The sequence below is a fragment of the Salarias fasciatus genome, chromosome 7 (genome assembly GCF_902148845.1).
Source record: "Salarias fasciatus chromosome 7, fSalaFa1.1, whole genome shotgun sequence".
NCBI lineage: Eukaryota > Metazoa > Chordata > Actinopteri > Blenniiformes > Blenniidae > Salarias > Salarias fasciatus.
The window spans coordinates 17,336,370-17,350,425 of NC_043751.1; the positions used below are offsets into that span (position 1 = coordinate 17,336,370).

Below are 14,056 nucleotides of genomic sequence, written 5' to 3' on the forward strand. Positions count from 1 at the left end.
CATTCAAAAACAGCACATCCCACTCAGACTTCACAAGGTTGCTCTCCTGCCTCTTCTGCCTCTCTGCGCCGGTCTGTTCCTCCAGTCCTTCACTTTGCTCATCTCTCCATCCATCCCTCACCTATTCTCTATTGATTCCTCCTTCGAAAGGCTTTCCTGCATCTACCTATCTCTGCTGCCACGGCATTAGTTCCTTGCGTTGCTGGTATCCCTCGTATTCTTCTCCTCTTCTCCCTTGTCACTTCCACCCATTCTTAGCCCTTATCTTGTCTCCTGGCTCATCCTCCATCCCCGTACCTCCTGTTTCTGGCCCGCCGTTCCCATTCTTTTGTACCCTCTATCTCAACACCTTTCTTTCAGTCAAGTCTCGGCTCTTTGCTGCTGCACCTTCTCTCCTATAGATCCCTCGGCCTCATCCTTGACTTCCTTTTCTCCACCCTATCTGTCCTCTGTTCCCCTGTGGTCTGTTGCTCTGTGGCCCGGGCAGCTCCTCCGTCCCCGAGGAGAGACTCTCCGGGGAGAACAAATATAGCCAATGCGATCTGTCTATGTGCGCGCTTGTGAATGCATACATGCAGTCAGTGCACACACACACACACACAAACACACAAAAGGAAAAATCCAGCCACTTTCTCTGAGTCTGTATGCTTCTCTCCCCACTTTTAGATTACTTATTCCTACTTATTCCTTCCAAGCCCCTTTGCCTCCTCTCTCCCTCTTTGCCTTTAATACCCACAATCCCCCTTGGGCTTCGCTTTAGCCCGACATGGCCAAGAACATAATTAATTTCTCAGCTTCTGAATGAAAAGCCTGTTTTCACCATGCTTCTAATTAAGCCAGAATAATAAGGTGTTTCTTGAGTTAGCGGGAATGCTAAGAAAAACAGGTTTCTGATTTCGCTATAGTTTCTCACACCTTAGTCGATTTACTTTTTCTCAGTATTGTTTTAGTTAAATTATGTGATTTTGGCTCTTTGCACTCACAGAAATGCTCGACAATCCAAATAATCCTTCACATTTTGTCAGGAGTCCAAACATTTTGACTCAAAAGTGAATTTTCTAACATTTATTCGACTATACATCATGCACGGTTTTAGGGAGTTTGTGGCTAAACTGGCATGGTTCACCTTTGGGTGCTAACAGGCATTAAAAGTCAGTGAGAATTGGAAGCGGCGCCGAAGGCAGCGCCTGCAGTGGGTCTCAGCTGGATTGGACGGGGCCTGTGGGAAGCATTGTATGGATGAGGTGACACAGAATCATTTATCTCCAGTGTTACAGGCCATTGTCCCGAATGTGTTGAGACACCGCAGGAAAGCCTTCTGCTGTTTGGGAGCAGTCGCCACATTCAGTTCTTTAAATAACTGAGCAGGTTCAGTTCATGGTTCATCAACGTTGCATTGGACTCTAGCGTGCTGCGGAACAATTCCCAAGGGAAGAACTTCCTTTTGGACAATCCAGTCACTTTTCCTTTTTCTTTTTCTTCTTTTTTTTGCAGTTGACAAAACCGGTCCACTCTGAAGTATGTCTGCAAGTGTTTGAAGAGCTGACATTGACGTTGAATGCTGTCATTGTTGATGATGTTGATAGATGTTTTTTTTTTTTAACTAATATTTTGAAATAATACAGAAGTACTTCTTTATATCAGATATAATCAAGCAAATAATCATTGGTTCCTTTCATTCCTTAATTTCTCTGTATTACATATAATAACTATGTACTCCCTCTATTATTTTAAAACACCTGCTGCTGTGATACTTTTGTCACACTGGCACTTCAGGGTTTTTTTCATTTGTTGGATTAAGGAAATCTTTATAATTCGAATATCCATCCATCTTCCGTATCAACTCATACAAATCATAATTAAATTGCTACACTTTTGACAACCTTGTAATGGGATTGCTGTTTTCTAGCAACTGTAATCTCTTTTAATAATATTGTCAGAACTGTTCACCATTTCTCGTTGCAGGAATAATAAAAGTGCACCTTGCAGCTTTATGGAACATAAAGTAGCCCCTATACCTAAATGAATGAACCTGAATTAGTGGACCACAGGAGATTCAGACTCGTGTATTAACTTAATGAAAGCATTTTTTTTTTTTCAATAACTGTGGTTATGCAAGGCTTTAAACTCAAGGCTGAGCTCAGACTATTGAACACACTTATATGAGCTGGAACCACTGATGGTCATGTTTATGATGCACAAACAAAATGAACAAAAGTGTAGAATTCCTCTCAGGTCCAAAGCAAAAAACTATTCTATCCTATAACTCCATAATTAGAGGAAGATTTTTCTGCATGAAAATAAGCATCTCTGTGTTTTCACCAAACATGTGTCAGACTGATTTTATTTCCGGGCCTATAAACAGCCCAATTTCATGTTGAGTGGAGCAGACCGTTAAAATAGTGTCATTATAACCTTTAGATTTAAACAGTTGTGGCGTAATATTGTGTAGAAATTTTTTAGCCACGTGCTTTTTGTTTGAAATAAGGAGTTTTAACTCCTCCTAACATGACCGACATTGAGCATTCATTACAAACGGCGACTTTGTTGTCAGTTTCTAAAGTTGAGAAAATCTCCACACAGCAGAAATGGCTGGAGAGTGAGTCTTGTCAAAACAGAAATGATCCCTCAGCTGCTTCAGCATGGCGCTTTCTTGAATTTGGTTTAGGTGAGCGATGAAGAGCGACAACATTGCCTATCCATCAAGGACGTGCGCTGTCTGTCCTGTCCTCTCTGCACTCGGTGGAGACTCGGCGGCCTTCCCCGGCTCCAAGTTGCGCCCTCATACACTTTCTTGATAAGCCTTTCTGTGCTGTCAGCAAGGTCACCATCGGCAGTACGGAGAAATCACCAGCCCTCCGAGTCGGTTTCGCTGTGACTGAGATCTGTTCGGGGAAGTCAAGGGCGAAGCAGCACCTTCAAAAGAGTCTGTAGGCCAATACTGTTATCTCTTTAGTCAATATTACACGTAATTACCACATGCTGCTAATTAGGCTTCTGCACACATCTACGGTCCTAATAAGGTGCGGTTATGATAATTAGCTGGTGGCAGAGTGTGTTTGGGTGTCTGGGAGGAGGAGGAGTGCCTGGCTTCTCTCATTCCTCGGCGTTATTAACAGACTTTATTATCTGGCAACTTGTGGAATAATGGTTTCATATCTCGTCTGCGTCTCCAGATATTATCACCGTCATCTTATTGAAATCAGTTTCATTTAGCTGTCAAAGAAACATTTAGTTCCGAAATCCAAAGAAGACTTGACACTTGGAATTTCCTGTGACAGAGGCAGGGAGGAGGAAGATAGAGGGTTGTGCTGTCTCTGTGATTTATGGATTTCATAAACCCTAACCCCCTCTGCTGCCATCTGACACGCCATTCTTCTCCGAACACACTGAGCTTTCACAACAATAGCACAGCTTTAGCCTTTGTCGGGGATCCATGCGTGTGCGTACACACATTCGCGCCGGCACGCCGCTAACAGCGGGGTCAGAGCTTTGGTTCTGTCAGCACAGCCTCCCACAGCGCTCAGAGCAATACCTCAGCCATCACACTGTAAAGTGAAACCTAATGGAGCTTCCACACTCAGTTGTGCGCACGTCTTCACACAAACGCACACTCCCTTGCCCAACAGCTTATTTGCAGTCTGTATTCTGATTCATTCCACTGATCCCAAGCTGGTATGTATGGAGAATGAATTTGGCTTGTGATTTCTTCAAGTTTGCCCCAAGACACAGGGGTATCGGGGCGGCAGCGCCGCATTATCGGCGCCGCTTCACGCCGAGGACTGAGAGCCTTGTTATACGTTGACGAGCGGTGCCTTATGAAGCCGGCGCACACCGAGCCATCCTTCATCACATCATGATTTGACAGGCAGCTGCATATAATATACAGCTCCGCGTGTCAGCAGCACAGCTGATTGTTCTGCTGCCGAGGCAGAAGCGCCTCTGAAGGAGTGACGTGAACTTTGCCTGCTTTAGGTCCGAGAAGCTACATTTATCTGAGACCCCAGCCCTTTATTCCTGTTATTTATCTTGTGGTTTTCGTATCCTGCCAGTTTTACAATCTCCTCTGTTCGCACATCCTCAGGGGCAGATGGTAATCCTTTCATAACAACATGCATACAAACCAATTTGGCAGTTTCAGCACTGTACCTTCGTCATAGAAGAGACCCAGAGGCTAATTCTATCCGTGTGTGGGTAGCTATAGCATTGCCCAGGGATTCAATCCTCTGCTGTTCTGCTTATACGACTTTATGGGCAGTTTGTTAATGATGCATTTGGTAATAAACTCAGACCAGAATTTAGACCGGTGAATTCGTCCCTATGTGACCTTAGGGAGGCCAGTGATACTCACATCACCCAGCAACACGGGCATTTATAGCCTGTTAGAAAATACTTTTGTAACCGGCTGGTCTTCAGTAATGAAAACACCCTACGCTGTCTGTCCTGGACTCCTCAGGCTTAACTGAGCATCGCTTATTGTCTGTCTTCACTGCTGCTTTTAAAAAAGCATCAATGAAGCTTCAATGGGACGATTGTTTGTGATTGTTTATCTTTGATCTCCTACTCCACTGGCTCTATCGAGGGGGTTTTTTCACACTCTTTGTCTCTCCTCTCGCCCCCCTCCAGCCCCTTTCTCGCCTCCAGGCAGTGAGACAGTAGTGAAGTTTGATTCCCAGGGGGACGGCATGGGCAGATACAACATCTTCAGCTACCAGCACTCCGGCGATCGGTACGGCTATGTGCCAGTGGGCGAATGGGCCGAGAGTCTGAGCCTGAGCAGCGAGCTAATCCGCTGGCCCAGAGAAACGGTGCCCACTTCACAGTGCAGCGACCCCTGCGAACGCAACGAGATGAAGAAAATGCAGGCAGGTAGGAGAGAGAATTTAATCCATTTTCTTTTAGTTATGAGCAACATAACTCTCAGCAGAGCCTTTAAAGAAAAGAAAAAAAGAAAAAGAAAAACTGCCACGCTCACTGTTCATCCTGCTGTTTCCCAGGTGAGTACTGCTGCTGGATCTGCACGGCCTGTGAGCCTCATGAATACCTGGCCGATGAGTTCACCTGCTCGCCCTGCGCTCCCGGCCAATGGCCCACTGACGACCTGACCTCCTGTTACGACCTTCCTGAGGACTACATCATGTGGGAAGACGCTTGGGCTATCGGTCCGATTACCATTGCCTGTGTAGGGTGAGATGCCTTTGATTTCCGATGATAGCCCATTTGTATCTAACAGTTTGATTATCTTAACCAGATGCAAACAATAATCAAATAATCAATAGTAGAAGGTTACTTCTGTATGTTGTCAAACTTTTCCATAGTTTCTTTGACAGCACAAACAGCTACTAAATGAGAGTGATCGTCTGCCTGCAGGTTCATGTGCACCGGTCTGGTGTTTTGGGTGTTTATCAGACACAACAACACTCCTCTGGTGAAGGCGTCGGGCAGAGAGCTGTGCTACATCCTCCTCTCAGGGGTCTTCATGTCCTACGCTATGACTTTCCTCTTCTTGGCCAAGCCCTCTCCCGCCATCTGCGCCCTGCGGCGCCTCGGGCTCGGCACGTCGTTCGCTGTCTGCTACTCCGCCCTCCTCACCAAAACGAACAGGATCGCCAGGATCTTCAACGGCGTGAAAGACGGAGCGGGCGCAGTGAGACCACGCTTCATTAGCCCATCTTCTCAGGTGATTGATCGCGGCGTTGCGTCCATCCATCCACATCAGCCAGACGGACGACCGGACGGACCGAACGGCGGATCCTGATGGCCCCGCTCCTCTCCCTCTGCCTCTCTTGCAGGTGTTCATCTGCTTGAGTCTCATCTCGGTGCAGCTCGTGATGGTGTCGGTGTGGCTCCTGCTGGAGGTCCCCGGGACGCGGCGCTTCACGTTGCCAGAGCGGCGGCAGACCGTCATCCTCAAGTGTAACGTGCGCGACTCCAGCATGCTGCTGTCGCTGGGATATGATGTGCTCCTGGTCATCCTGTGTACTGTGTAAGCGTCTCGTAGCTGAACACATTAGTAACAGATGGAGCCCGGCTCTTCGGCAAACACTGAGAGGATTTTGCTTTTTGGTAGATTGGGTTTTGACCTTTTCCTGGTGTTGTCTGTCTAATCAGAAGTGCTGTTTTCTCCTTCCAGGTATGCCTTTAAGACCAGGAAGTGCCCTGAGAATTTCAACGAGGCCAAGTTTATCGGATTCACAATGTACACCACCTGCATAATATGGCTGGCCTTTCTTCCCATCTTCTATGTTACATCTAGTGACTACAGGGTACGCTCTAAAACAAACACACACACAGTTTAGGGAGACGTTGCTTCGACTCTAAAGCAGCTGGCTGTGATGCTAACCTCAGGCTATGCTCACATTTGTCCAGACTAAAGCGGAGAAGAATAGAAGATTATAGTCTATTTCTTTTTTTTTTTTTTTTTTTCCTGTGGTTCACATTGATTTTCGTTTTGCATTATAGACAAAGTAAACAGAACAGACAACACAGTGGACATTTTTATAAAAACTGTGATTTGTGACAACCTCAGAAAGAGTGATGGGGTGGGTAGAGAGAGAATTATATTTTTCTTTGCTTAAAACACTTTATGGACAGATTTTAATATCAATGCGATGAACACAGTTTTTAAGAAATGATAACGTGAATTAAACTGCAATAGGAGAGTTCTTCCTATGAATCCAAATAGTCATTAACAATAAATCTGTCAATCTGAATGTGAGAGTAAAGAACTGAAAATTCACTCTTCAGCAGGATTTCTCGAGAGCTCATTTTTGCTCATGCTTTGCAAAACAGCGGCAAGATTTCCTTCATCTCACACAATAACAAAGCTCTGCAGCAGGGAGACAGTTCCTCTGACACCTGTCACATCCGGTGTTTGGTCCATTCAGCTCCTCTTGGCTCCATGGCACGTTCACACTTTTAGCAAACTGTGCTCGAGTTTGCCTGGAAGCTGACCAAAAGTTGCTCGTCCTCGCTTGGTGCGGAGCAAGATTCGGACGGCAGCCTTCACACCTCCGCAAACGGACCACAGTAACACAACAATCACACCACTGTTCATTTTAATCCCACCAAATCTGCCAAGTGTGAGCGCAACCTCATGGAAATAGTCTGATTGTTTTGGTTCTATCTAGCTGCTCTCCTGCGGTAATGGATGGACAGGCTGATATCGAAATCTATTTATTTTTTTCCCATCAATCGAACATTGAGTAATTTTAGTCCCCAAAAATCACTAACTGCGGCACACAGGAGACAGAAGAGCAACAACGCAGATGTTGTACTCACCTAAACTATTCCTAATCCTGCTGGCAAACGTCCGGCTCTGCAGTGCCGGGGTGACAAACAGGCTGGCTCTGTCAAACTGCTGACACATGTCCAGATTTAACAGCGAAGGAGAGCGAGTGTTCACCACCTGAGCTCAACAAATCTTAAGCACACAGACACACACACACACAACACACACACACCTTAAGCACACACCCATTCACAGTATATCAAAGGGCACAAGAGAGGAGTGCTGATGCCAGGTTTGCTCATTTGATCCTTCATTTAGAAAAAAAACCTCTCTCTCTCTCTCTCTCTCTCTCTCTCTCTCTCTCTCTCTCTCTCGATCTCTTGAAATAGTTTTTTTTTTTAAGATTCGTCAGGTACAGTCATAATAACACCAACATGCCCACCCACCCACTCACAAAAGAATACACACTCACAGAGGAAACTTGGACGGTTTGATTACTGATGGACTGAGCTGTGTTGTGATTTTACCTTCAGACACTCACAGTTCCGGTCATGGCGGCCTAAACAGAGCTGCACAACCTGCGGTCAATTATAAGATCTAACGAAGTCAGCATTGATTTCATGCAATAAATTCCAGAAAATGAATCTAAAGCTACTGGCGAGAGAAGTTTTTCATCCACTGTGTTCTCAGTTGATCGAGTCTTTTATTGATCGACTCTGAAGCTGTTACGCTGTGGACTGTTACAAGGTAACAAGCTCTGCCTACAAAGAGCTGCACGCTCACTTTACAAGCCGTGTTGGCAACAGGAGCACGTAGAAATGACTTATTATCCAGCTACAGCATTATCAGTGTGCTCTGAGTGATTTAAATTATATTTAGAAATTATGAGATTACCATCCAATAATCCAACTCGGGACTGTGAAGCAGCGAGACTCCTCCATGAGACAAGAACACCGCTCTCCTGAAGCTCCACCAGCTGGTTTCCTCACACTCACTCTTTTTTCGAGTTGCGGCTGCGGCCATCTGCGGTGACGTGGCGTTCACCAGTCACTTCTCACAGTTCCCGCCTTCACCTTCCAGGTTCAGACCACCACCATGTGCATCTCAGTGAGCCTGAGCGGCTTCGTGGTCCTCGGCTGCATGTTCGCTCCCAAAGTCCACATCATCATGTTCCAGCCGCAGAAGAACGTGACCAGCCACCGGCTCAACCTCAACCGCTTCAGCGTCAGCGGCGCCGCCACCACATACGCGTCACATGGTACGGGAAGCTCTTACAATGATTCAGTGTGTTTTGCGTTTCCCATTTCCTCATACATATTTATGGACCCACAGTGTTCTGAAATGCAGTTTAAATTTCCAATTACACTCCATTAGTTTCAATATTTACTGCATGTTGTTGAGTTTAGCAGTGACTTACACCCACATTTAAATGCAAGGCCTGCAATTTGTTTTTTTACTACCACTTAACAGCCACTGCAGTCTTCCAACCATGTCTTGTTGATGTCTTTATGCAGTTTGAATGTATTTTGTAGTAAATACAAGTCAGTTTGTCTTTTTTTTTTTCCAGTTTTTTCAATGGCATAACACCAAGGCAGCATTTACTAACACACCACTCGATCAGACTGATAAACATTTTAAATCTGTATGTGTGCTAATTCAACACTTTTTGTATTTTCTTGCTCATATTTTTTTTTACATTTTTTTACATTTTGATCTTTCTCTTAGGTTTTTCTAGCATGCTCAGCATGTTTAATTGCTGATTTGAGCCGACGTGTTTTTTTTTCTGACGTGGTTCATTGAGGAATTCAGGTCTGCTTGGCAAGATCGTCTTATAAAAAGCCAGATGCTTTTTCACATTCGGGTTTTTGGCTGACAGCTATAAATATGCATTAGCAGTTAAAAAAAAAAATGTTAATACACCTTATATAATAGGCACAGAATAGAATAGAAATACTTTATTAACCCCCGGGGGGGAAACTGCTACCGTCTCATCATTTATTCCAAAGAGCTCAGTTTGAAATTGATTCGTCCGTTTATGCTCTAATCTGCTCCGGGCTCATCCAGATGTTGTGACATGGGCACAGCTTTCAATACGGAACATTGCTTTACGTTGCAATCATCAGGTGTGTGTCAGCTGAATTTTCCTGCAGCTTTCCTTGCAGTCATGTGGGTTTTTTTCTTTCTTTTTTGTTTTGACTCTGTATGGTAGTTTTTCAGATGCTGTGATTTCCACAGTTGCTCTTAACTGCTAGTTGTTAATGGCATTACGGACAGTGGAAATTGCTACCCAGAAGCACTTTGCTATCTTTTTATAGCCTTTCCCTACCTGTTAGACATCACTTGGCTTTATTTTCAGATCTTTAGTCAATTGCTTGAAGCAAGCCACGGTCTGTTCAGGGTTTCTGCAAGGTTTGAGGATCCAGGATTTATCAGCTAACCGATAATGTCACCCTGAGTTCCAATAACTTATTTAAAACTGAATGAACAGACGGCTACAACTTTACAAAGATAATGGTGCGCATATCCTCTGCATATTAAAAAAATGTCACTCATTCACTAATATTGAGCATAGCAGCACTTCAAAAACTCAAAGCATCAATAAGATGTTGCATAATGTTTAAAAGCTTTTTGACGCCGTCAATGGACAGAGTCCTACTCCTGGGTTAGATCAATTCCTGCAGGCTCTAAGGAATAATGCTTCCTCTCATCAAGGGTTTGGCCCGAGGCGTCCCAGGCACGCTCGATGGGGTTCATATTAGGAAATCAAGCTAGCCGCGGCCCGTGCCGCACCGTCTCCACATCAAGACTTTCTCTTACTGCAGCTGCCCTCTTTTCTCTCGATTTGTCATCGCGAGGCCCGAAATATGGAGATCAGCAGTATTAGCATGCGTGTGCCTGCACTATTTGGTATATCAATATTGCACGAAGCAAAGCCGATGAGGAAATGAGTCGAATTTGGTAGAACAATCAAATAGCCAATTCTAAAATCTGGACTTTCTGCATACAAACAAGAAAAGCAACTCAGTGGAAGTCTTTAATAACGCATTAATTTTATAAGAAATAATTCATTTGTTTCACCAGAGTGTGATCTGATTTCAGTTTTTTCATTGTGTGCCTTCTTCCAGCTTCCGTGAGCGCCCACTACGTGCCGACGGTGTGCAACGGGAGAGAGATTGTCGACTCCACCACGTCCTCTCTGTGACCGCGCCCCGTCCGCTCTCTAAACCTGCCCCCTGCGACTGTTAGCCAACGATTGAACGTCCATCCCCGTCCCCCCCCCCCCCCCCCCCGATGTTTCCCCGGCCTCACACACGTTAACATCGACATTAACACACGTACACAGACACGCACAAAAAAAAAAACAGGCAGACCAACTCCTTCCTTGTGGACTAGAACTGTATCGTTTCACAAAATGTAGAAAGTGTGTAACTATAATTAAATTATTTTCTAGGGATGTATATACATGGAATCGACACTGTTGTATGTAGAGAAACAAAAGAACAAAAAAACGTTTTTAGGAGGAATTTTTGGAGCCTTTGTTTTTGATAGCTTTGTTATGACTCTGTGTAAATAGACATGCGCTTACTCATGGTAGGAGGGGCCGAGTCCCTTCAAGTCTGGATGCACATTTGTGGCTCTGCTTGCCTCACCTGCAATACCCCCCCCACAGACTTTTTATCGTCATGATTTTTTGTAGGTCTCATTGTAATAACCGATTGCGTATGCATTTCTATTGTGTATCTGTACATTTGTATATTCTACTACTGATGGTTCAAACAGCACAATGTTGACAGTCTTGTAAAGCCTGGAATGAATGTGGACAGAACACTGGACAGGATCTAAGTGCTGGAATGAACGTGTACAAAGAGGATCTCATCAAACTCTGACACTTTTAGTTTGATAATTCATGTATTCACATCTTGATAGATGTGCTTTGCATCCTAGAGCTGAAAAAGAACCTATTGTGGCTATTCTTTTTTTTTGTTTTGTTTTGGGTTCTTTTCTCTTTTTTTTTTTTTTTTTTGCAGAAGAATATGTTTTTGCTTTTGATACAAATGTTCGGTTTTCTATTTCTAATCATGGAATCCCTTTATCTAAATGGCCATAGTTCCAGACATGTGTTCAACAAAGCAACAGTATCTCACTCCCACTCGCAAACTGCTGTTTTATTCCTCTTCTGAGAGACCGTTGTAATGGATTACTAATAGCAATCATTAGCAGGCCTGAAAAGAGGCACTACAACAAACGCATTTATTTTTTGCCTGAGAACTACGGTCACAGACAGAGCTGCAGCAGTTCTGGCAAAATACGAATCTGTGATTTTACTCGTTTTAATGACCTTCGTGTCCAACGATGACTGAAACGCCGATGGAGGAAAAATGATCTGCTTTGCTGAACACACGTTGTGTTTTTATTAACTACTGGGGATTGGTAGCTCATGTTTCTGTGCCCCATAGATACAATATGTGGTGATGTTTTGAATATGGCTATGTGCCTTAATGTATGTCTGATAGTGCTCCAGGTAGAGGTCGTAAGAGATCCGTTTTTACACGCAAGCTGCAAATTTTTTTGTTCGGTAAATGTAAATGTGGTCTCGATATAGAGTATCTGCTTCAATGACAACACTACAAAACCAGTAAGTTTTTATTCCCCTTCAGTCACTGATTGTTTACCTGCAGGGCTGGAAGAGTGACTCTGAGGAATCCCCGGGTTAGAACAACTTTCTCCGCCACCCTTTGTTCTCCTCATTAAAAAAAAAAAAAAAAACCTCAACGTGGATATCTGTGATATACTCCCATCCCATGGATTCTACAGCTGAGAGAAGGGGAGGGGTGCAAGAGAAGCAGATACGCCGTTAAGACGAAGTCGGCGACTCGTCGGCCTATTGAAGTGTGCGGTTTACATGTCTGTGTTAAATGTGTCGACGTTGAGAGGCAGAGTGGAGCAGCTGGCTTCGGCGGCCCCGGAGAGAGGCTCACGAGACGGAGCAGAGCACACAGTGTCAGCTGCTGGCAGATCTCAGCTAACGAAAGATTGCTCGAGCAGCGCTCATGTGCACAATACATAAGATTTCATCTAAATACACGCACACGTCAGACTCTGTGTTTCAGCCTGGAAAAACGGCTGAGACTTAGCTGGACAGTTGCGAGGAGGTTGGGCAAATGAGAAGAAAAAAAAACTTAAACAAAGTTGTTAAAACAAAAAATAAGTAGCCTAAGTTAGAGGACTAATTTAGAAAGATTTATTTTAAAGACTGAATCATCATGCAATAATTTATGGGATTATAGTAAGTTATTAATTATTCAATCCTAATGTTTGCATTTAATATTCTGTCTAAAATAAAGGGAGACTGTTACAGTTTGTTTGCAATGAAACATGTGGTTAACCTCACTTATTTTGCTTCCGTGGTCGAGCGTTTTTGAAATCTGCTCTCGCCACATTAAACATTCACAGCAGGCAGGACTGTTGAACATTCATCCTTTGACCGGTCTGCACCTTCGCACAGCCGATCGCCAACAGCATCCTGCGATTATCTCACTGAATGATGGATTGAAGGAATTTCAGAGGATGCGTCAAGATGAGTCGACCTACATTGGTGTGTGTGTGTGTGTGAGTGTGTATGTGTGTGTTAGAGGTGCAGGGAGCAGCAGGAGAGAGCGATGTGGCAGAGCAGAGGGAAGCTGCTGCTGGATTATGTAAAGCACTCCCACAGCCCAGAAGTCACAGCACTTCTATGGAAGCTCAAAGCATCTCGGAGATTCACAGCCTTTGTTAGAAGAAGGCTTAGCCATTCACTCAGTGGTCCTGCTCCCACAAGATACACCCTGCATGGCATGTTGCTATGGACAACCACCACCGCATCTGCTACCGGAATGTCAGTTTGTCTGCATGAAGGGAAGAGAGGGAGGAGGGGTGAGGAGTGGCCGAAAGAGGAGGAATAGAAAGGTGGAGGGGGCGGCGGAGGGCTGCTGGTTCCGATTCAAATTGGCACCGACTGATGAGATCTGGCTCCGTAAGACTCTGTGGTCTACTCTTGGCTTTTAATGGCCACAGAAAGAGAGCACTTAACCCTGATTCTGCTCTAATTTAGTCCGGGGACTAATCTCGGACAACAGTCTCACACTCTTCCTCTGACCCCCCCTCGCTCACCTCTTCAACTGTTCCCTCGCCACCTATTCTCCACTCCGTCCCCACTCTGTGTGTGAAACTTGCTGCGGAGTTGATCTCAGCCAGGACCACCTAAGCCAGACCGGCAGACTTTGCTCGCTCGCACTTCAGCTGAAGCACTTTGGATGTGGGTGCCCACCGCAGCGCATGCCAGTGAGGCAGCCTCGTCGGACAAGCTCAGAGGAGACGTTGAAAAGTAAAATCAGATAAAGAATTCTCCCATTTTGAAACATATTATCTCATATACACAGTAACTTCCTCTGAATTGGCTTTACTCATCAATATTCTTTTCAAGCCGCCCACTATGGACATTTCCCCTCTATTCAGTCTCTGCCAGCCGCCATGTGCTCTACAAAGGTCTCTGCACTTATAGATCCTGCTATACTGCAGGCTGAGCTTGGCCTGCAAGGCTCTGAAACCAAGACAGGACCTCTGAGGTGAAATGAAGCCGAGGTCGAGGCTGCGCTCTGGGACTGGCCGATCACAAAGCAATAGTTCCGTGTTCATGATATGTGCAATAATGAGGGTGTGATGGCATCATAATAAATAACAACAACCAAACAGCTGGTGTTGTCTGCTCATCCTTCTGTCCGTTCTGCTGGGGGGTGGGGGGGGGAGTAATGTGGTAAATCTGCTTGCAGGGCTCATAAATCGCAT

At 44.9% G+C, this 14,056-nt stretch overlaps 1 protein-coding gene across 2 annotated transcripts in view; it reads left to right on the plus strand.

Annotated features, from left to right (window-relative positions):
• grm3 (glutamate receptor, metabotropic 3) overlaps positions 1–10,498 on the plus strand; it is a 35,013-nt gene extending 24,515 nt beyond the window's left edge. For both annotated transcript variants that reach the window (XM_030097326.1, XM_030097327.1), the window contains 7 exons: positions 4,627–4,869; positions 4,998–5,187; positions 5,371–5,680; positions 5,793–5,986; positions 6,134–6,266; positions 8,312–8,489; positions 10,357–10,498. In XM_030097326.1, coding sequence (XP_029953186.1) covers positions 4,627–4,869; positions 4,998–5,187; positions 5,371–5,680; positions 5,793–5,986; positions 6,134–6,266; positions 8,312–8,489; positions 10,357–10,433 — 1,325 coding nt within the window. In that variant the 3' untranslated portion in view covers positions 10,434–10,498. The remainder of the gene's footprint in view (positions 1–4,626; positions 4,870–4,997; positions 5,188–5,370; positions 5,681–5,792; positions 5,987–6,133; positions 6,267–8,311; positions 8,490–10,356) is intronic.
• Positions 10,499–14,056: the final 3,558 nt, after the last annotated feature.